The sequence below is a fragment of the Symsagittifera roscoffensis genome, chromosome 9, assembly GCF_963678635.1.
Source record: "Symsagittifera roscoffensis chromosome 9, txSymRosc1.1, whole genome shotgun sequence".
Classification (NCBI taxonomy): Eukaryota; Metazoa; Xenacoelomorpha; order Acoela; family Convolutidae; genus Symsagittifera; species Symsagittifera roscoffensis.
In genome coordinates this window covers 48,345,740-48,370,749 of record NC_087070.1, presented here as the reverse complement: position 1 = coordinate 48,370,749, position 25,010 = coordinate 48,345,740, and the positions used below count along the sequence as shown (strand labels likewise).

Here is a 25,010-nt window from a genome sequence, read left to right as displayed (position 1 = left end):
TGTTTTCTTGCAGTTTTTGTGACAGTGTTTTTCAATGCTTGTTTAGGAGACTTCTTTTTCATAGCGACATCAATTAGTTCTGGCGCTGCACTCATCAAAAGTTCTCTGCCCAGTTTTTTCGCAGCCGGTAGAATAACCCGTCGTGCAAACGGTATAGCAACACGACCAATACCAGCAGCCAAAGCGCCAAATCCACTGCCGCGTTGTCGGTAGTGTCCAGAGAAATGAGGAAGTGAAGCTTGCTTTGCATAATATTGTTCCATTGGTTTTCAATCAAAGCGCTTGAATTTTAGAGTCAACACAACTTTACCAGTTCCTGCAAAGGGCACTAGTCTTCCAGTTTCTGTGCGCAACTGTACCGATATTGATTGTACAGATGAAGTGAATAATTTTTTATAGTCTAAATTAGTGAAGTTTTTTCGATGATTAGGTTCAATGCTGCAGGCACTACCGTTTTTGATGCGTCTATTTGAATCAATGACGCGTAACAATGGGGCCTTTGCATCACCAACAGTTTGGTATTGAATAATGTCAATATAGACAAAAATTAGACTTGTCCCACTTGATAAGTCATATGGGAAATGAGATTCGTACAGTTCGTTTCCCTCATAAGATGCATCGAAGGAGGGTATCATTTTGTATCCAATGTGATATTCACCGTTCTCATCAAGCTTTGCATTGTAGCCTAACAGACTGGGTATTTGGGGACTTGGGAATGAGATTCCTTCATTTGCGTTCATCCAAATGCTCATGCTATTCGTGATTTCTTGAGGACTCGCATCAAAATGAATTTTGTCTTTGAGTTTTGTTTTTATCTCATTAATCAATTGTTCTATAAAAGTGTACTCTCCTGATTTGATAAAAACTTTTTCGCCATAGTAGGGTCTGGAAATTGTATTCGGATTGCCAGCGTTGGATTTACTGGCTACTACTTCGGATGCTCTGAAGTACGTAAATTCCTCATCAGTAACATTGTTTAATTTTGTGGGGAAAATTATTTCTGAGAGAGCAACTCTCCAATCTCCGTCTAAAGCTATTTCTTCTTTACAAAAATTTCTAAAACTGGCCAAAGTGTTGTCTGGGAAATAATCCATTGATGCTGTTGAAATCAAATGTACAGTAAACTCATCACTGCCCATTTTCGTTATAATCAGCTTTGTTTCCAATTAAACTAAGTTCTTTTTCATAAAATTTTCCGCTGATTTCTTCCTTTTCCGCATCAATGAGACTGTATGTTGGAGGGTTTACAGTAGGAATGGCAACTATTTCAAAAACTTCGTCTGTAAAAATCTGCTTGTAACCTTTTCTAAAAGGCAAGTCAGTCTTCGCTATTCGCACATAATCACCAACATAAAACTTTGGTTTCTGTACCAACTTCGATGAACTGTTTGCAATTAATGAAACTAAAGCAGGTACATGTTTTCTTGTGACCTTGTTTGGAGCCAATTTTGTAACTCTATTAACGCGTGAGTTAATCGTTTGAACAAAACTTTGTAATTTTTCAATATAACTGTAAGTCCATTCAAACTCCAAATATTTGTAGATAATATTTTTCAGCGATCGAATGTTTCTTTCGGCAAACGCTGATTTTTTTTCACTGTGAGTATTGTATTTGATGATTTCTCGTTTAGTACATAACTTTTCGAACTCTCCTTTAAACTCGGTGCCTTTGTCAACCCAAACTTTTTTTGGTTGTTTTGTTTTGATCATTTTTTTGAAAGCTTCGGTTGTTTCTTTAGCATATTTGGTCTTCAGGGGTTCCACTCGTAAGTAGCGAGAGAGACAATCGACAGCAACTAATAAATATCGTACCCCTCGGTTATATTTAGCCAATTTATCAACATAAGCCAAGTCAAGAGACCAAATTTCGTTGATATCGTTAACAATCACTTTTAGCCGAGGATATGTTTTACGAAACAATCCATACTTTGTATGTGATGATTGAGATCTCAGAAATTTTCTAACTTTTTCTGGTGAGAGTTGACTAGCATTTGTTAAATTTTTAACGCTACCAAATGCAGCTGGACCTTTCGTGTAGAGTAATTTGAGTTTCTTTTCTTCACTGATAGTAGGATTTCCATTCTTTTGTTGACGTTGTCGCAAACGATTCTTTACTGCTTTCATAGTTTTTATCATCGTCGTCATCGTCGTCGTTGGGGAAAAATTCTTTTTTCTTGGTTTTTCTTTTGTCAGATTGCTTGGTTCTGGGTTTGAGAGTTGTCGATCGAGTCTTCGAAGAGGAGGGTTTTGATATCTTCGAGTCCTCAGTTGTCGGGTTGTCGGAGACGAAGGAGGAAGAAGTTGAGGGCTTAGCTGCTTCGCTCTTAAGCGAGCGGAGAATCTGTTTGGCATAAGTGTTAGACACTAAGCTAGGATCAAGATTCAGTTCTTTCAAAATTTGAGGATAAAAAACACCTTCAAGTTTTTTTGTGTTTTGCTGTGTATCGTACAAAAAGGATTCAATTTTAACGAGTGTTGGTTTTCCTTGAATTAGAACATATCCGTCAACGTCTAATGTCAAGGATTCAACTTTGAACAACTGCTTCAGCACTATGTTTGCCCTTTCCAATTTATTAGCTTCCAATAGCTCTTGAATGGATTCCATAATCTTTCGAAACACTTCAGCGGTTTTTCCATAACTTTTTTCATCCTTTTTTTCTAATCTCTTTGAACTTGTCTGCTGCTGAGAATTGTATGATTCAATATTTTCTTCTGCTTCATCATCACCATCACCACTGAAATTAGTAAGCGCAGATAAATTTCTTTTTCGAAGATTTGGTACTACATTACTAGGGGTTAAGGGAATAGGAGATGTTGGGTTTAATGGTGGTGGAGAGTCACGGCTGATATTTCGTTCTCGAAATCGTTGTATGTAATTGAGTTGAGATGATTTGTCGTTAATTAATGGATTATGAAGGATTTGAGATTGTGGTGCAGTTTTTTCATCTGGAGCATATGTTTTTCGAGGAATGAGGATGAATTCTTCAGCATACATGCTTAAGGTTCTAGTTTTTCAGGTAAATGTAACACGATTCTCCGATTGATTTAACCAGTGAAATATTGTTTGCCAGAACTTTTCGTTTTTCTCGGATACTAAACTTAGGGTCAACAATTTTTCCAAATGGTATTTTCTTACTCTCGATGAAACTCTTGTTAGCTGGAACATGTCCCAGAAAAACATTTACAAAACAATCGCAAAGAAATCTAATAAAATTTGAATCAGCTCCTGTCAAAATTGATCTACAATGGCGACTATTGAGCATTTGCTTCAATATACATAATTCTTTCTCTTTCATTTTCAAGAGATGTGATAACTGCTTTTGAGGATGGTAAATAGAAAATGGTTGGTGATGGTGGAACTATGTTTGACGAATAACGAAGACATTCTGAAGTTTTGGGATCCAAGTCTATCAACAGATGACCGAAATCTTCTTTCGTTGCCAACTGATACGCATGACGGAGGAATTTTGCATTATTCAACTGTCTGCCTAAATAATCAATTTGTTGAATGTCTCGAGGTGATTTGAACAAAATTAAATGAGTTGTATTCAAATCTATTGTACGTGATTGCTTACTTTGCTGAAATAAATTGTGCTTGACATAAATAACATGAACATTTTTATGTCGGCCTGCTGTAGCTAATTTAACAAAATCTTTTTCATTAAAAATTTCTTCACAGGTATCATCAAAGACAATCATACAATCCCGTAAGTTATTAACAATTTCAAAGCTGGATAATTTTATAAATTCAATATCAAATTTGTTGTGAGAAACAAAGGAACGGTATTTGGGTTGATCGTGAAGATAAAAATAAAATATCTTGTTATACGATGGATAGAATGTACCTTTGAGAAGCATTTGAAAAATTAAATCAGTTTTGCCAGATCCTGAGGGACCTGAAACGGACATAAACAGACGATCTTTTGTTGAAATGATCTTATTCATTATTATAATTTGGGATTGGGTAACATGTAACCAACTGTACTGGATAGTATTGAAAGCCAAATGGCAGTCTCATCACAACTAAGGTTGTAAAAAGACAATTTTGAAATAGATAAAGAGAGCAAAATGAAAATGAAACAGACTTGCGTGAAAAAGACAACTTCTGCAGACGGAAGAGAAACAGAATTACAAAATTTCCAAGATCTGTTTTCGTGAGATAAAGACTTTTCGGCAACACCAATGTCAACAAAGTCGCAATCATTGTTCTCGACAGTGGTGGTTTCTTCAATTTCCATGTTTACTGGAAGACTTTTTTTGCTTATTTGTATCAAGGTTGATAGTTACAACTGCATACCAATCGCCTTTTTTTCTCTCTGATCTATTGCCGTTTGGTTTGTATTTTATTATATATCTTGCTATGTTTTTGTCTGTCAGAAGTATCCGAACAATTTTTTCTACGTTTCCGGTACTGATTTCGTCTAATAACTCTTTTGGTAAATTCTCACCTGTTAAACTCACATTTTGTGTGTTTTCTTTTGGCAAAAATATTTTTTTGAAATTTTGAATTTTCAAACACGACATGTTAGCAACTAGTAATCTCACAAGATCAAAAGAAAATGAAAACAATCAATAATTATATTTATTATGATTCACAAAACTTGGCATATATATGTGATTCGTCATTTCGGTTCAACAGGCAAATCAACTCCTCGTTCAATGAAGAAAAACTCATACTTTGTGAATTTGTCATGTTTACAATTAGATTTGAACTTTACAACAAAATGAGCAGCAACTCTGATAGTGGCTTGAACTAAATGTATTTCCTCAACGTTATCAGTTTTGACTAATTCTTTCAGTTCAGCTGGAAGCTGATGGTCATGCAAATGGATTTGTCTTCTCTCTCCCAGCTGAGGTTGCAGCCCTTCCAGGTTGAGATTGAACAACGGAATTGACTGGCGAAATTCCTGGAGTCTGGACATTGTACAGGTGAAAGTAGTCAAGAACTGTAAAAAATTTCCGTAAATTATCAATTTCGATATCGTTCAGTGTAATTTGTTCGAATTTTTGTAGGAGAGGTTTTCCTCGACAATCTAATATGCCTGTCCGAGTAAGAGTAACTTTAATTCTTGGTGTTAAACTGTTTTCAGGACTCTGATTAGTCATTGAAGCGTAAACCACCAAATTTGGAGATAAGGTTGTTTGCATCATTGGACAGTTCATTTTGTAACCAATCGAAAAAAACTTTGGATTTTCTACGGGTACAATGCTTTAATAATTGATGCGAGGGAAGTAAATGAGAATGTCGTTTGCAAATATGTTTTTCTTGACCCAATAACTGTTCAATCTTTGGGCAGCCAATATCTTCCAAATTGGTCACGGGTAATTTCAAGTATTCAGCTAATAAAACAGATTTTTGTGTACCTTTAGCAAAAAAATGGGAATTTGGGTTCCTCAAACGAATGCTGTCAAAAATTTGATCCAAGTATGGGTAAGGGTATTCACCTTCGTCCCAACGAAGCCCGTGTAGAAATTTAGATACCCAATTGTACGCTTTTTTCTCTTCTTTTGGTAAATTGTTGAATTGAACTGGTGGCAGAAAATGAATTGTATCAATTGTATTAGCAGAGCAAACGGAAAATTCCTTTATGATCAAAGGTTTCTTGCCACATTTAAATCCTTCAATATCTAAAATAATGAGATGGTTGAAAAACACTTTTTTAGTTTTCTTTCTTTGGGTAAACATGACTTTCACTCAACATTCCAACAAACGAAATAACTTTGGTCTGAATGTTTTAAGAAATAAGCAAAACGCAATACCTGTCACGTGACCCAGGTAACAGTTTTTTATTGGACAAGGCAAAACATATGTGTACCCAGGACCGGTATGATTTTTTTCTTGCAAATATCCTGCTGCGTCATGCAAAATAGCATGTATTCTAAGAAATTTGAAATGTTTCAAGTGTTTGTCGAGCGACGAATTGTCTATTCCAATTAAACCACCATATGGTCTGTTTTTCAAAACAAAATCCAAATTAATATCAGCATCTAAATACAAACAAGTGGCTAAAAAATACTGAAATCTGACTGATTTGTCTGGATATTGTGATTTTAAGTCTATAAAAATTTCATGAATGAGTTTTAAATCGAAAGTTGAAATCATGTTTACTGAACTCAATATAATGAAAAAGGAATAATGAAAAGTATCAATTAAAACTTAACTTTCTCTTCAACAATAAATTTCACAAACAAAACATCAGTATCTACATCAAGTTTTCCATATCCACTTGTCAAAATATCCATTATTTTACAAAATGCGGCAGAATGGGGTCCATTAATTAAACTTTCAAATCTTTTCAAAGTTTCTGTATTCATCTCATCTGTTTGAACATGTCTGCTTTCTGTATGTTTCTTTGAAACTGAATTCGAAACTCTTACGGATTTGTTTGACGTCGACGATGCAGCATGCGTAACTGTATTATCAATTCGTTTCTGTCCCCCAACGGCCGGAGATTTCTTGCAAACGTTTTGATTTGGTGAAGTTTGTTTGTTAGATGATGTTGTAGAAAGCAATAAATTGGGTAAACGTTTTTTGATTGCAGTGAAATCTAACAAATCGAGATTGGCTGCAACAGGTTGTGCTGAATAAGTGAGAGCTAGTTTAAGCTTGTCAAATAACTCACCGTGTCCTTTGACATCTTTAGCAGGAGAAACTAAGTATTTGAAGCAAGTGAAAATACAAGGAACACTGAAACATTTTTGGGAAGGAAAAAATTGGTTTAATTGTTCCTCTGAATCTACTTGAATCAATATATGGTAATGAGTTTTTTTTTCATTCTCGACTGAAAAAGGGCAATATTCAGATTTGAAGTGGCTTCCAAAAGCATAATTTTTAAAAGTAGATAAATTAGGAATTTTTTCAGTGATAACAAATTTGAAATTTGGTTGAAATTTTTTGAAATAATCAGGTAACACAACTTCGAACATAGCTTCTGCCATTTTGTAAAGGAAAATTAATTCGAGTCGTGCTTGAAATCGTTTGTGTTTGAGGAAAGTTGAGATTTCCTGGCTCGTTTACAGTTAGACTGTGGTTTGTCTTTGTTTTCAACAGTATCAGAAATTTCACTTGTTTGCGCTCGGATTGACTTTCCCGACTTTAGTAATTTTGAAAATTCTTCACTGCTTAAGGAAAGTCTTTGTACACATTCAAATTCAGCGCCTTCAGTTGCTTTTTTGAAAACTTTCAGGAATACATAAGTTCCAGTTTGGTCATATGTTTTCAATGTAGCACGCACTAATCTTTCACTGTTTTCCGAAATATCGAAATAGCAATCGCCAAAATCTTTATCTGCATTTGCTGTGGTGCTTGTTTTTGTTTTATTCATTGTAACGAGTGAGAATTCAAAGTAACTTGATTCAAAACTGAATAGAAAGAAATGAATGGTTTCGATTGATTGTATATGTCTACAAAAGAAAGCGTTGTGTCTATTTTAATTTATCTACACATGTAGTTTATATCGCAAAGATATTGGATTGCAATTTAGTTCAAATGGATAAGTATTTTGTGCATGTAAAACTGATAAGAATTTTAATGGGTGTTAAAGGTCACAATGTTTAAACGTTGTTTTTGATACAAGCTATTTGTTTGAATGCAATTTAGATAAACATAGAATACCACGCAAGGTAAAATAAATATTTTACACACCCTCCCGTATTAAACTGATCAAAAACTACATAGGAGGTCTTGAAATTTCTAATTTTAGAAGAACCAATCCCTATTTTAATCTCTTGAGGCGTTTTCACAATTCATTTCAGTTTCATTTCTCTCCGCGTTACGTTTGTCCTTTTCTTCCAACTTTTCTTCAAAAATGCCTTGTTATATTATTGCCGGATATTCCAATCACGAAAGAACCATTTTTTATGAAACCGTTCACGGTAATTTTGTAGCAATAATTAACGAAGAAAAAAGTTTCAATTCTGATGAGTGGACTTGTACTCATCACGTTATGATTCCCAAAAATTTTTTACATTTATTCAGTAAACTTTCCTTAAAAAACTCAAAGAAGGACGAAGAACTGAATATAAAGTATTTGAGTTACCTTACAAATTCCGGTAAATATACGGATCCTGACGAGCCTCTTGCTCTTCAGGTTGATATTTCAACTTTATCAAAACCAGTAAAAAAAATTTTGTATAAATACGATTGTGATGTTACTCCGATGTGTGAAAACCAGTTAGAATACTTTGAAGAAATTGAATTTTTTGATCGTTTATGGGGAATGGAACAGATTGAATCACCATTATTAGTTACCCCGAAAGCTGATCCTTCTCCTACAGTGTCACCATGGCTTGATGAACCAGATTCTTCAACTCCAACGCGCACCCCCGAAGCGACAGTGAGTAATCATATGGAAAATTTGACTCCTTCTCTATGCCTTGCACCAAAGAAAAAACGGAAGCTAACAACACTAGAGAAAGCGCAGGAGTATTTGGACCTTATATAACTTTGAAACTGAGGTTGAGTTTTATTGATTTTTGTTTGTTTTTATTGTGTATAATAAATTAACTTTAAAATTGAGTTTGAGTTTATATCTTGTGTTTGTTCATTATTTATCACACGATTGTGTTCTGATTAAAAATTTAGTATAAAAGCCTTTAAAATTTGAAGTTAAAAAAATCAGTTTTTTTTCAATTAATTGACTATTTTTTTTCCAATTAAAAACAAAAAAGTCCGTAAAATTTTCATTTTTTCCACAAATAGGAGTTAACATATTAACATTGATGTTCTTATTTACATGATTGATCTTGAGAAAAATTGAAAAGCATCCATATTTATGCTAATTTTTTTGAAAACAAGATAAAAAAATATCAATTTCGTTTTTTGAAAAAAAAAAAAGATAATTAACGTCAAAAAACTGTAAAAAAATAATTTTGGTTGTAAACCTTTATTGTCATTTGTTTATTCATTTAATTATCATACAAATTGAGTATAATAAGAAATAGTATAAAAGATGTTGAAAACCAACTTTTTGTTAAAAATAAATATTTTTTTAATGTTTTCTAGTTAAAAATTTGATTTTTTAATTACAAAAAGGAAAAAAAAATGCAATAATTTTTTATTTTTCTTCAAATTGGATTTACCATATGATCATTGATACTGTTGTCTCCAAAAATGATCTTTATAAAAAAATACAAGCATTCATCATCATGTTAAATATTTGAGAAAAATAATAAAAATCAAATTTTTTAATTGATGACTCATCGTTTTTTCATTTTTCCGAAAAAATGCGATTTTCAACCAGAAGACGCAATTTTTTATTATGAGCAAGTAGTGTTGTTATGAAAGTGCAATGAGGGGCACAACTAATGAGATTGTGGGAGTAGATGTTTTTTCAATAGTCTTCGAGAAAAACGCTAATCCCCTTAATCCCCCCTAAAACAACAAACTCATTTTTCTTTACAGAAAAGTATTTTTTCTGACTTTTTTTTCATATCGAAAGACAATTGAGACAAATTCATGATGACATGGACCGTGCAACCGCTCCGTGATTGACATCATTGGTAACAATGCGCCTGGAAAGTTAAAAAACTGACAGTTTTTCAGTTTCTGTTTTACTTATTCATCATTTCAACTGTTTTTGATTCAAATTTTGACATTTTTATAGAGTATTCTGTCCCCATGACAATTGGGATATTTAGGATTTATCATGTGTTGTGACATGCTCAACTTTTATTCGCAATTTCGAAAATTTTCTCAACTTATAATTTGAATTGATAAAATAAAAAACTAAAACTTTTATCTCTTGGCTCTAAAATCATTTTGGATAAAAATTTAGCTCAAACTTGATTTGCTTCGATTAACTTTTATCATTTGTAGTAATGATAACAATTCAAACAGCAATTAATCTGTTTCGCCCAATCAAATTTGAGTTTGACAGTTATGGCGGGAAATTCAAATGTAATTCAAATTTCGGCGGGAAAAGAGTTCAAATTCAAAGTTAAGCGGGAAAAGCTATTCAAATTCAAACCGAGAAGGGGAAAAAGGAATCGAAGCGCAGTAATTTAAACTTTTTGGCGTTTGGTTGGGATTCATTCCCTTTCCTGCTTCGCTTTAAAACAGTTCCAGAGCGAAATGGGTTTCAAGTGTAACTATTGTCCCAAAGTTTTTACAATAAAAACTAATAGATCTCGTCATGAACGAAACTTTCACGCTGTTGAAAAAGAATTACCCATTTTTACTTGCTACCATTGTAATTTTAACACTTTACTGCTATCAAAATTACAGCAGCATATTGAATCAGATCATCAAAAATTTAACAATTTATGTCGGTATTGTCGGCTTGGTTTTTGTGAACTTAAAGATTTCAAGGATCACATGCAATCAGAGCATGGGTTACCTGTTTTGGATCAACAACTAACATCACTCAGCAACCCCTCTAGCTCAATCACACAAGCAAGCGATATTGATAACTTTCCAGCTTCAATTGAAGTTCATGAATCAGCCATGAAAAATACGTTAATGACTTTTATTATTCCCAACCAAAATATTGAACATGATCTTATCGAATTTATGACCTTGAAAAAAAATGAGATTCAAAGTTTGATATTAGATAGAACCTGTAATGGACCCTGCAAAGTACAATTTTCGGCTAAACTTACTTTAATCAAGCATGCTACTGTTGTTTCGGACCAAAGCGTGCAACAACCTGAAGACGAACGCATTGAAATTTTCGCTAATTCTATGATGACTCCCCTTTATGCAAACGGTTTGTCTGATGAATTATTTCTCGAAATGCTCGGAAAAATGGAAGCTGTGTTCCAGAATTTTTCAGCCCATGGTAGCGGCTGGGTTCTGCAGCGTGTAAATGAGCTTTACATTAAAATCGGAAAAATGTTACCAATCAGAGGCTCTTCGTTTATACCTCTCCCTGCAAAAATAGCAAATTCGCAACAATTAATTAATATTCGTAATCACAACGACCACAATTGCTTTTTGTTATGCTACACTGCCGCCTATCATCTTAGATATAAGCCTGATCTAATAGTCGGTAGGTTAGTTGATCCTAAACTTGAAGAGACAGATCCACACACCTATACAAAGCCTGGAACGCATCAGGCTTCTGATGATTTCGTTATGCCTATGAGCTTGAACACGATTCCTCAATTCGAGCGACTTAATAACGTTCAAGTAAACGTGTTTCAATATCAAAAAGGAGATCTCATTCCAATGATTGTCTCAAAGTTTGAAAGTTCAGATAATTTTATTATGGATCTGCTTTTGTTATATGAACCCGGAATGCACCACTTTGTTTTGATAAAAGACCTGCTCCGATTTGTTTGTGAAGTTCGAAAGCAAAAATTCCGAAGTTTCCTGCAGTTGTGTCGTAACTGTTTTCAAATTCATTACAATGAAATTGATCATAAAACGCATGAGCGATTATGTAAAGATCATGAACCAGCTGTAGTGATAATGCCAACAGCTGAAAATGGCTGCCACAAGTATAAATTTAAAAACTTTCAAGCTCTCTGGTATGCACCTATTGTTGTTTATTTTGATTTCGAATCGTTCCTGAATCCCGTTACAACATGTATGAACAACCCACAAATTTCCTCATCTCGCGTTCTAGAAAAACATGAACCCTCCGGGTATTCAATGGTTGCTATTGATCATGAGTCCTCAGAACCATTTTTCTTTAGTCTTGACAGCTCTGAAAATTGTTTAGAAAACTTTATCAAAGAGTTACATCTATTAGCCCGAGACGTTTACATCTATAAACGGAAAGTACCACATTATTTGGGAGATCGCAGCCAACTGCGTAAAGAAGAAACTTTAACCTGTTGGATTTGTCAAGAAAACTTCAGTGAAAGCGAAGAAAAGTGCCTGGATCACTGTCACTCTTCGGGAAAATTTCTAGGATGGACCCACGACAAATGTAATTTAGCGCGAAGAAACATAAATTACATTCCAGTCGTGGGACACAATTTGCAGAATTATGACATGCATCATATATGTCTAGCGTTGAACGAATGTGACTCGCGTAGTACAATGCAAGTCATTCCATCCACCGATGAGAAATATATTTCACTAATTATCGGAGTAGTGGTTAAAACCATTACACGAAAAGATCAAACAACACAAAACATTTATGAGTATCTTCGTTTTATAGATTCTTTCAAGTTTCTAAACTCATCACTACAAAAGTTAGTTGACAACTTGCCTGACAACAAATTTACAATTCTGGAAAACCACTTTCAAAACGTAAGCCAAACTTGTAGAACTCTCATACGTAGAAAAGGATTCTATCCTTATAATTACATGACCGACCGTAAAAAGTTTGACGAAAAAGAGTTACCGCCTCTCGAAAAGTGGGTGAATAGTTTAGACGGAGATAAAATTGCTATTAGTGCTGATAACTTGGTTGAAGCAAAAGAAGTTTTTAATCAATTCAATTGTCAGAACCTGCGCGACTATCATGACTTATATTTGTCATGTGACACATTGCTCCTAGCCTGTGTCTTTGAGGAATTCCGCTCTATCAGCTAAGAAACATACAGCCTTGATTGTGCTCATCATTTCACCGCTTCCAATTTAGCTGGTGACGCTTTCAAGCGGGTATGTAAAGCTGATGTTGAATTGCTAACGGATCGAGATCATTTAGACATGGTTGAAAAAATGATGCGAGGTGGTACTGCATCAATCTTTGAAAAACGACAGTTCACTGCAAACAACAGGCAAATGAACGAAACATTTAATTCGAGCGAAGATACTACCTATGGCTTCATGGTTGATGCCAACAACTTATACGGTGGAGTAATGCAAACTCACAAACTGCCTGCACGTCATTTCGAGACAATCGGAGTTAGAAATGAAAGAAATAATCAAGAAAACGAAGATGAGAATTCCATGTCAATAGAAGAAATTTTAGCAACCCCTGACGATTCAGACTACGGTTATATTGTTGAAATTGATTTAAAATACCCTCAATTGTTGCATGAAAGTCACCGTGACTATCCACTGGCACCCACTAAGGAAGTTGTTCAAAAAGATTGGTTGAGCAGATACCAAACAAATATCTCAGAACAAATGAAAAACAATGAAAACTGTGGACCCACAATAGGTAAAGTGAAAAAACTTTTACAAACTCTACATGATAAAACTCATTATATAATTCATTATAAACTCCTGAAACTCTACGTGAAGCTTGGTATTATCGTTACAAAACTGTATCGCATCGTAAAGTTCAAACAAGAATTGTGGCTCGAACCGTACATAACTCTAAATACAAACAAACGAAAAGCGGCAAAAAACAAGTTTGAAGAAGCCCTGTACAAACTATTGATCAATTCAATTTATGGAAAAATGTGTGAGTCAAAAAGAAAGAGAATGAAAATCAAGATTTTACGAGATGCTGAAGAAACAATGCGAAATATAAGTAAGTTTGAATTTGAAACCTACAAAATTTTTGGCGAAGACATGGTTGCATTGACATTAGCACCAACGAAAATCAGATGGGATGTACCCACAATTGTAGGAGCGTGTATACTAGAGCTAGCAAAGTTTGAGATGTACAAATTTCACTACGAGGTTATGAAGCCCAACTTCAACTGTCACCTCTTGTACTCAGACACTGACAGCCTAATGTACGAAATAAAAACGGAAAAAAACTCGAATTTTTATGAGAAACTGTACGAGAAACGTGAAATTTTGGACAACTTTGACTTCTCCAATTATCCATCGGACCACTTCCTCTACAATGCAGAAAACAAACTTACAGTTTTAAAGTTTAGAGACGAATTCCCGGGTGATATAATTACAGAATTCGTTGCATTGAAGCCAAAGCTTTATTCAATACTATCGCAAAGTAAGTACATTTCCTTCAATAATACCGGCTCAAAATTGTTCAAACAGCGCTTTTTATTTTCAAAAATTAAAAAATTTCGAAAAATTTTTTTGAAAAATTTTGAAAGAAAAAAAATGTCAAAAATTTTTGTTGGAAAAAAAATTAAAAAAAAATTCGTCAAAAAAAATTTGGTTAAAAAAAAAATGTTAAAAAAAACGTTTTGTAAAAAAAAATTTTTTGTCATCAAAAAAAAAATTTGGAAAAAAAAATTTTAGAAAAAAATTTTGGAAAAAAAAAATTTTTATGAAAAAAAAATTTTGTCATCAAAAAAAAAATTTGGAAAAAAAAAATTGAAAAAAAAATTTTTTGAAAAAAAATTTTTTGAAAAAAATTTTTGAAAAAAAAATTTTGAAAAAAAAAATTTTGAAAAAAAAAAATTTATGAAAAAAATTTTTTGTGAAAAAATTTTTTACTGAGTGAAATTTTTGAGATGACTTAGGTTTTTTGGTGCTTCTGTGGGTGGGGGTAAGGGGGGAGGTATAGGTTAAATGGTTATCACCTTTTTTTTAAATGAGAGGGGGGGGGTGTGGATCTTCTGAAAAGGATGCGTTCATACTTTTTTTCTTCAATTTCAAGTATTAGTTTACAAAACATTTAGATATATAATGATTAGTGAGCATCGTTTTTTTAATAGATACACGGAAGCACTCAGCAAAAGGAATCACTAAGGTGACTCAACGGTTGCTAACTCATGAAAAATACATCAAAACTCTCGCGTCTGGAAACCTTGTACGACCCGAAAATACTCGCATCATCTCCGAGAGGCATATTCTGAACACTGTTCGAGCAAACAAAATCGCATTATCAGCCTATGATGATAAGCGATACATCCTCAGCGATGGTATCTCTACATTGCCATACGGTCACTATAGAACAGTAAATGCTTCTATCTTTCCCGATAGCAATCAGGATGATGATGATGATGATAGCGAAAGGAACGTGAGTGAGACTAATAGCACCAGTCACCACAAAGATCAAGATTTAGACGATTGGCTGAAATTTTTCGAGGAAGAAGATGAGATAGTCGACTGGGATCACGAGAGCTCGAACCAAGAAGAAATCTTTACGCAGGATACGAATTATGTGTCAGAAGATAGCTTTCTTGTGTTAGATACTCAACCGAGCCGTTCGTTGAGAGACCTGTTGAATAGTATCACCAGCTATGAAGCTCCAGATCCAGGTAGAGTTCGTGTCACAGAAATTGTTGAGAGTGATATCGAAAGCGATGATTTGGTTGATCCAAATGCAGTTACTTCTTCTTCGTCGTCGGATGATGAATGGTACCTCGACCGCGAAGCAGTTGAAGATTCAGCACCGCAATCAAAAAGACGTAAAACAAACAAAAAACTCTAATGTTGTGTGTTTGATTCAAGTTGAATACAAAATTTAATGTTGTAAATTAGTGTACTGTATTATACTTACTTTCCACGTTTGTTCACTGTTAGGTAATGGCGGGCTACTTTAAATCCACTTTTGGTTTTGTGTTACTATTTTATCTGGAGTGGTTTTGAGAGTTTTCATTTTGGAATTGACCCCAAACTGCTTTTGGTGCGTTTAACCGACACTTACTTCAGAAGATTGTGTGTATAATTCAACCATTTCAGTTCATATCTCTTTTCACCAAGACCAAAGCGTTTGTAGAAACATTGAAAGAACCAATTCGCAAAGACCTTCAACAGCAAAACACAATGAAAAGTTTTAGTTCAATTGGAATACAACATAGCTTGCCGAGCTATAGGTGGTGGAAAGAAATAATATATCGCCAGTACGATTTTGTTTTAACCAACACAACTTTCACATAGGGATCATTAGGTATAAATATTTTACATAGGGATCATTAGGGATAAATATTTTACATAGGGATCATTAGGGATAAATATTTTACATAGGGATCATTAGGGATAAAAATTATACATTGGGATCATTAGGTATAAATATTTTACATGGGGATCATTAGGTATAAATATTTTACATAGGGATCATTAGGTATAAATATTTTACATAGGGATCATTAGGTATAAATATTTACATAGGGATCATTAGGAATCTATACCCAATGATCCCTGTAGGGATCACCCCCCCCCCCCCCCCGATCCCAGTGTCGTATATCTATACTACTCAAGTGTCCTTCTATTTGCTTTTAAAACTGTTTCATGAGATTTGCGTAGGAAATGTGTTGATACGATTGTGTTCACGTGTAGAGTAGAGCTAGGAACCAGCAGAAGTTGCTGGACGAAGTGGACGATGTGGGCAATAATCCGGACAAGAAGGGGATATTGGGCCAGATGTACATGGTGTGGAGATTGTGTTGCAGTGAGAGTTCCATAGCAGGAGTGCCCAACTACTCCAACTCAGAAGGTAAGGTGGTATGGGGAAGGAGAAGGGAGGAGGGGGGTTTTGGTGGGTTTGTACAAAGTATACGGTCATAATTGAAATGACAGTTTTATGTGATGTTTCGGCCAAACACGTCAAAAAGCGACCTATTCACAAGCAAGCCAAACAGCCAAACACTGTTAAGAGAAATCAAGAAGGCAGAAGTTATGCGTTTGTATTCGGTTTCAGCAAAATGGTGAGTTGAAGCGATGATTATGTGGTTAAATCTTTCGCCTCTCGGTCAAAAGATCGGTGCACTGATGCCAACGTGATCTTATGCTTGATGACAGGGGGCTAGTCCACATTTTCATCTCAGAAAATTACCATAAAAGTTGCATGAAGATTTAAACTAGGGAAACAACAGCGGATCTCCGTTGTGATACTGCAATAGAAGTAACCAGAGAATACTGAAAAGATTTATGATATTAATATGGTGTAAAAAAAATCAAGGTCATGGTCAGCATCGGTTGCTGCGTGACAAAAAAAAACATATTTTAGATTCAGGGTGCTGAATACGTCATTGCCAGGGAGCGGATAATAGTTGCTTTCAAAAAGGCAAAAAAGTTACTAAGAAATTGCTCAAAATTGACTGGAAAATTTGCTCAAAAAGTTGGCAAAAACTTGCAGAAAAACGTTAAATTTACATGGGCCTAGGTGGTAAAGACAACGTTGGGGCAAAACTTTGGAAAATTCGGATATGCTTTGGCGACTTCCGGAAAACTTTCTTCGAAAGAGCAACAAATTGATCGGCAAGCTTGAATTTTTGGCGTACTTGGTCGGCCACGTTATATAGGGATGGCTGAGCTGCCATTGGATAATTAATATTCGCCAGCTGCAGCGCATCTGTGTTCGTTGAATCCGTTAATATGAGCTTCAAACAAAGAAAACTTCCGAAAAAGTTGCTATTGTGAAGTTTATTGGAAAATAGATAGTTATAGGGAAAAAACAACAGAAAAGTTGGAAATAGTTGTTTTTAGTTGCTAAAACTATTATCCGCTCCCTGGTCATTGCTTATGTAACGATCTGTTACATTCATCGAAAATGAAAATTTGCAATTGATTGAAATGAGAATTACGAGAGAACTCGTATTAACGCAGATTGCATTATAACACAAAACGTTAGCCAGCAGGATTCGCAAACCAAGAAAAGGAACGGACCTGAGTAACCCCGTATACTGGGCATAGGATGCAGTAGGTCCACCATGGCTGATAAAGTTTGATATGATCGGGTCAGTTTCTGATAGCAGCGGCAGTATAGAAAAATGTGGATTCGCACATAAAATTACAAGAAAAAAAAATACTAGAGCCACTACACTACGACCAGATTCACGAAATCAACGACCGTAGAAGCTGCATGACGACAAGTAAACCGAATCGCAAAAAAAGATCGACACAGAAACATAAATTAAAATAAAATAAACGTTTAAGGATTTGTATGATATGATATCACGGTAAAAATTGAAACATGAAAAGCGCATTATACGGCAGGTATAAGTTGTCCACAAAAGCACAGGATACATACGAGTCGCTGGAAACGTTTAAAGCAGCCCAAATTGCCCAAGCAGCCAGATCACTGCTGGGAGCGCTATAAAATGAAGTGGCAAGTATTTGTTTACATCGAGATTGAGGAATGTACTACTACAGGATACAGTTGGTTTAAAACACTGTCTCGGGAAGAAAAGAAGTGCAAAAAGGAACACAAAAATTTCGAGAACAACAAACAAACAGCGCAAATTTCCAGAAACATGGTCAGGCAAAAGGAAACACTATTATAGAAATGAAAATCAAACAAGAATCGATAACGATTATAAGGAACCATAGTAACAAAAGACTCAAAAGAGACTTAGAAACTTTCAGACTGGGACGAAGACAAAACAACACGGACAAAGACAAAAACAAACCACTCTTCAGGGGAGAACCCGGGTTGACCAAAACTTCTAATCATACAATTTCCATATATGAGAAACTTCTTGTCATACAATTCCATACAATTCCATACGTACAGAAAGTTGTATGAAATCTCTATGATAAACATTTTTCCATATATGGAAATTGTAAAATTAGAAGTTTCCCATATATGAAAATTGTATGACTAAAAGTTTGTCATTTATGAAAATTGTATGTTTAACACTTTTTTAAAATGAAGTGAGGCAAAAATTACGTTAAAGCCCATCCCATAAAACGTGCAATCTCTGAACAGAGAAGAAAACTTGAGAAAAATTGCAGTACTTTAGAGGTTTGAAGCTCAAATTGTACATTTTCTGCAAGAAAATCTTCTCAACTCTTGAGAGAGCAACAAAATCCTTAACTTTATCCAATGGGAACCAGTACCTGGGCGAGGGGCTAAAACAAAAAACAAACCTGTACGTGAGCTGGACGATCCAAAAAACAGAAACTTACAAAAAATGATGTTTCAGCCATTCCAGTGATCTGCATCAAACTGTCATCTAACACCAGTTCTTTCATTTGCATCCAATTGCCGTATTTATATTCATTCATAAATAACACCTACAAAGACATTTTTATCGTGCAAAAAATTTTAAAAAATAGAAAGGTGAAAAAAGGTTAAGAAAGAGAGCTGCAAAAAGAGATAAACCATTTTGGAAAATTGTGTAAACCCCAACAAGTAAACAAGTTAGCGGAAGAGTTTCAGAAGAATTAAGATAAAATGATATGAGAGAAGATGCAGATTTGGTGGACCAAATTAAAATTAAGGGAATTGAAACAATGATTTTTCTGATGGAAGTAGAAAAATTTATGTTCAAGACAACGAAAAAAAAATCAGAAGCTGCAGAAGTAGCACAGATACAGATGAAAAAACTCAAAATGGTAAAGATTCTGGTTCAAAAAGCCTGAAAATTTTGAAAGCTCTAGCTAGTTAGAGTAGATAACCTTAATATACACATGGCAATCGATACAGACAGTGCCTATAAGTAACTGGACAACAGCAATGCTGTTATTAGATTAGTCACATTTCTCAAAAATCAGGGATAGAAGTCGGACATGAATGCACGATTAATCGATCATACTGAAAATCCAAAAAAACCAAGGAGCACTGAGCTCAAAAGAGACATGAGATGGTGGGTAATACCAGAAGTTGTTCTCCTAATTACTGAAACCAAAACAAGGTGTATATATATTATTACGACCTAAAAGTACACTTTTTGTTATTACCAATATCCATGATATACTAGAAGAGGGCGGATCTAGCTTTTTTGCTAATGGTTGGGGCAAATTTTCAAAAAAACTGGAAAACTTTTGAACCAATTGATTAGGTCGACCAAACTGTTTATCCAAGTTTTGCTGGAAACGATTTCTTTTTTAAACCAAATTGCGCAATTTACTATGGCGCTGGTTCAGTGCTCAAATTTATTACATATTAGCTCCCAAGGTTCCCGTAGAAAACTTGGAGGTAGTTACAGATATCCCTCCGGGTTGACCAAAAAGGCTTGTCATACAACTCTCATATATGGAAAAAAGCTTATCTTACAATTTTGTACAATTCCACACGGACAGTAAATTGTGAAAAAAATCTAGGATAAACATTTTTTCATATATGAAAACTGTTTGACGAGCAATTTCCCTTAAGTTAGAAAGTTATTATTTTCGAATTTTGTCAACAATAACCAAAAATTTTCTAACTCAGAAAACCACGATAGTTGAGTTGAAGATATCTCACGGATATCTGCTTTTGAATAATAATTGTATGAGATTTTCTTACATAGTTCACTCTGAAGAAAGACAGTAAATTTTTGTATTTGGCTCGAACGTTTTTAGTCAAACACTTCACTAGTCGAAAATTGCGGCCTAATTTTTTGACAAATTGAAGTTTACCTTATTATGAAATTATCGAAATTTTCATTTTGGATTGGCACAAGAAATCTTGTCAAGTTTTTTTCTTTTGCAGACAAAAATAAAACATTTGCATGCAAAACTTTTTTAGAAACAGGCTTATGCGAGCATGAAAGTGATATTGCGACTGAAAATTGAGATAAAAATTTCCTTGAATTTTGGATTTTTTACACTTTTCAAATTGCTTGCCATATAGTTTTCCGATATGGAAATTTTGCGATATACATTTTTTCATACACTCCGTGTATGATTTTTTATGGTAAGCATTTTTTCTTGTATGGAACTTCATGATAAGCATTTTTCGTGTATGAAGGTCAACCAGAGCCGCTACTGTAGTAGATAACTGTTTATTTGTTTATCTGTGTAGTTCCCGGGGGGGGGGGGGGCTCTGGGGCTTTTAAAATGATCTCGCTATTGTATTAGATAACTGTTTACTTTTTATCTGTGTCCGCTACTGTAGTAGATAACTGTTTATGTGTTTATCTGTGTCATTCCGGGGGGTCACTGGGGGTTTTAAAGTGATCTCGCTCTTGTGTTAGATAACAGTTTTTTTAATCTGTGTCCACCACTGTAGTACATAACTGTTTTTTGTTTATCTGTTTCTTTCCGGGGAGGAGGGGGGGGGAGGTAGCCTGTGGGAGGGTTTTAAAGAGATCTCGCTACTGCACTAGATAACTGTTTGTTTTTTATCTGTGTCCGCTACTGTAGTAGATAACTGTTCATTTGTTCATCTGTGTTTTCCCGGGGGCGGGGGGGGGGGGCTATGGGGGTTTTAAAGAGATCTCGATACTGTACTAGATAACTGTTATAATTTTGTCTGTGTCTTTCGGCGGGGGGAGGGGGATGGGGGCTCATGGGTTTTTTAAAAGGATCCCGCTACTGTTCTAGGTAACTGTTTATTTTTTATCTGGGTCCGCTACTGTAGTAGATAACTGTTCATTTTGTATGTGGGGGTGAGGGGTGGGGGCTGTGGTGGTTTTAAAGAGATCTCGTTACTGTACTAGATAATCGTATATTTTTTATCTGTGTCTTTTGGGGGGATAGGGGCTCATGAGGGTTGTTATAGGGTATGTAGTAGATAACTGTGTTTTTAAAAAAAAATCTGTGTCCGCTACTGTAGTAAATAACGGTTCATTTGTTTATCTGTGTGTTTCCGGGGGGGGGGGGTTGTTAAAGAGATCTCGCTACTGTACTAGATAACTGTGTTTTTTTAAAAATCTGTGTCCGCTACTGTAGTAAATAACGGTTCATTTGTTTATCTATGTGTTTCCGGGGGGGGATTGTTAAAGAGATCTCACTACTGTACTAGATAACTGTGTTTTTTTTTAAAAAAAATCTGTGTCCGCTACTGTAGTAAATAACGGTTCATTTGTTTATCTGTGTGTTTCGGGGGGGTTGTTAAAGAGATCTCGCTACTGTACTAGATAACTGTGTATTTTTAAAAACTGTGTCAGCTACTGTAGTAAATAACGGTTCATTTTTTTATCTGTGTTTCCGGGTGGGGGGATTGTTAAAGAGATCTCACTACTGTACTAGATAACTGTGTTTTTTTTTAAAAAAATCTGTGTCCGCTACTGTAGTAAATAACGGTTCATTTGTTTATCTGTGTGTTTCGAGGGGGGGGTTGTTAAAGAGATCTCGCTACTGTACTAGATAACTGTGTTTTTTTTTAAGTCTGTGTCCGCTACTGTAGTAAATAACGGTTCATTTGTTTATCTGTGTGTTTCCGGGGGATTGTTAAAAAGATCTCGCTACTGTACTAGATAACTGTGTATTTTTAAAAACTGTGTCCGCTACTGTAGTAATTAACGGTTCATTTGTTTATCTGTGTGTTTCCGGGGGGATTGTTAAAGAGATCTCGCTACTGTACTAGATAACTGTGTTTTTTTTTAAAAAAATCTGTGTCCGCTACTGTAGTAAATAACGGTTCATTTATTTATCTGTGTTTCCGGGTGGGGGGGATTGTTAAAGAGATCTCACTACTGTACTAGATAACTGTGTTTTTTTTTTAAAAAAATCTGTGTCCGCTACTGTAGTAAATAACGGTTCATTTGTTTATGTGTGTGTTTCGGGGGGGGGGGGGTTGTTAAAGAGATCTCGCTACTGTACTAGATAACTGTGTTTTTTTTTTAAATCTGTTTCCGCTACTGTAGTAAATAACGGTTCATTTGTTTATCTGTGTGTTTCCGGTGGGGGGGGGATTGTTAAAGAGATCTCGCTACTGTACTAGATAACTGTGTATTTTTAAAAACTGTGTCCGCTACTGTAGTAAATAACGGTTCATTTGTTTATCTGTGTGTTTCCGGGGGGGGGGGATTGTTAAAGAGATCTCGCTACTGTACTAGATAACTGTGTTTTTTTTAAAAAAAATCTGTGTCCGCTACTGTAGTAAATAACGGTTCATTTGTTTATGTGTGTGTTTCGGGGGGAGGGGGTTGTTAAAGAGATCTCGCTACTGTACTAGATAACTGTGTTTTTTTTTAAAAATCTGTGTCCGCTACTGTAGTAAATAACGGTTCATTTGTTTATCTGTGTGTTTCCGGGGGGATTGTTAAAAAGATCTCGCTACTGTACTAGATAACTGTGTATTTTTAAAAACTGTGTCCGCTACTGTAGTAATTAACGGTTCATTTGTTTATCTGTGTGTTTCCGGGGGGATTGTTAAAGAGATCTCGCTACTGTACTAGATAACTGTGTTTTTTTTTAAAAAAATCTGTGTCCGCTACTGTAGTAAATAACGGTTCATTTATTTATCTGTGTTTCCGGGTGGGGGGGATTGTTAAAGAGATCTCACTACTGTACTAGATAACTGTGTTTTTTTTAAAAAAAAATCTGTGTCCGCTACTGTAGTAAATAACGGTTCATTTGTTTATGTGTGTGTTTCGGGGGGGGGGGTTGTTAAAGAGATCTCGCTACTGTACTAGATAACTGTGTTTTTTTTTAAATCTGTGTCCGCTACTGTAGTAAATAACGGTTCATTTGTTTATCTGTGTGTTTCCGGGGGGGGGGGATTGTTAAAGAGATCTCGCTACTGTACTAGATAACTGTGTATTTTTAAAAACTGTGTCCGCTACTGTAGTAAATAACGGTTCATTTGTTTATCTGTGTGTTTCCGGGGGGGGGGGGGATTGTTAAAGAGATCTCGCTACTGTACTAGATAACTGTGTTTTTTTATAAAAAAAAATCTGTGTCCGCTACTGTAGTAAATAACGGTTCATTTGTTTATCTGTGTGTTTTCGGGGGGGGGGGGATTGTTAAAGAGATCTCGCTACTGTACTAGACAACTGTGTTTTTTTATTAAAAAAAATCTGTGTCCGCTGCTGTAGTAAATAACGGTTCATTTGTTTATCTGTGTGTTTCGGGGGGGGGGGGGGGGGGGTTGTTAAAGAGATCTCGCTACTGTACTAGATAACTGTGTATTTTTAAAAACTGTGTCCGCTACTGTAGTAAATAACGGTTCATTTTTTTATCTGTGTTTCCGGGTGGGGGGGATTGTTAAAGAGATCTCACTACTGTTCTAGATAACTGTGTTTTTTTTTTTAAAAAATCTCTGTCCGCTAATGTAGTAAATCACGGTTCATTTGTTTATCTGTGGGTTTCGGGGTAGGGGGGGTTGTTAAAGAGATCTCGCTATTGTACTAGATAACTGTGTTTTTTTTAAGTCTGTGTCCGCTACTGTAGTAAATAACGGTTCATTTGTTTATCTGTGTGTTTCCGGGGGGGATTGTTAAAGAGATCTCGCTACTGTACTAGATAACTGTGTATTTTTAAAAACTGTGTCCGCTACTGTAGTAATTAACGGTTCATTTGTTTATCTGTGTGTTTCCGGGGGGGGATTGTTAAAGAGATCTCGCTACTGTACTAGATAACTGTGTTTTTTTTAAAAAAAATCTGTGTCCGCTACTGTAGTAAATAACGGTTCATTTGTTTATCTGTGTGTTTCCGGGGGGGGGGGGGTTGTTAAAGATATCTCGCTACTGTACTAGATAACTGTGTTTTTTTTTTAAATATGTGTCCGCTACTGTAGTAAATAACGGTTCATTTGTTTATCTGTGTGTTTCCGGGGGGGGGGGGGGGGGGATTGTTAAAGAGATCTCACTACTGTACTAGATAACTGTGTTTTTAAAAAAAAAATCTGTGTCCGCTACTGTAGTAAATAACGGTTCATTTGTTTATCTGTGTGTTTCGGGGGGGGGGGGTTGTTAAAGAGATCTCGCTACTGTACTAGATAACTGTGTATTTTTAAAAACTGTGTCCGCTACTGTAGTAAATAACGGTTCATTTTTTTATCTGTGTTTCCGGGTGGGGGGATTGTTAAAGAGATCTCACTACTGTACTAGATAACTGTGTTTTTTAAAAAAAAAAATCTCTGTCCGCTACTGTAGTAAATAACGGTTCATTTGTTTATCTGTGTGTTTCGGGGGGGGTGTTAAAGAGATCTCGCTACTGTACTAGATAACTGTGTTTTTTTTAAGTCTGTGTCCGCTACTCTAGTAAATAACGGTTTATTTGTTTATCTGTGTGTTTCCGGGGGGATTGTTAAAGAGATCTCGCTACTGTACTAGATAACTGTGTATTTTTAAAAACTGTGTCCGCTACTGTAGTAATTAACGGTTCATTTGTTTATCTGTGTGTTTCCGGGGGGATTGTTAAAGAGATCTCGCTACTGTACTAGATAACTGTGTTTTTTTTTTAAAAAAAATCTGTGTCCGCTACTGTAGTAAACAACGGTTCATTTGTTTATCTGTGTGTTTCGGGGGGGGGGTTGTTAAAGAGATCTCGCTACTGTACTAGATAACTGTGTTTTTTTAAAATCTGTGTCCGCTACTGTAGTAAATAACGGTTCATTTGTTTATCTGTGTGTTTCCGGGGGGGATTGTTAAAGAGATCTCACTACTGTACTAGATAACTGTGTTTTTTAAAAAAAAAAATCTCTGTCCGCTAC

The 25,010-nt window shown here is 35.3% G+C and overlaps 1 protein-coding gene across 1 annotated transcript in view; it reads left to right on the top strand.

Moving 5' to 3' along the window:
- Positions 1-25,010, top strand: part of LOC134854876 (uncharacterized) — a 43,454-nt gene that overhangs the window by 12,692 nt on the left and 5,752 nt on the right. Inside the window, exon 2 of the mRNA XM_063871235.1 lies at positions 16,043-16,199. Coding sequence (XP_063727305.1) covers positions 16,043-16,199 — 157 coding nt within the window. The remainder of the gene's footprint in view (positions 1-16,042; positions 16,200-25,010) is intronic.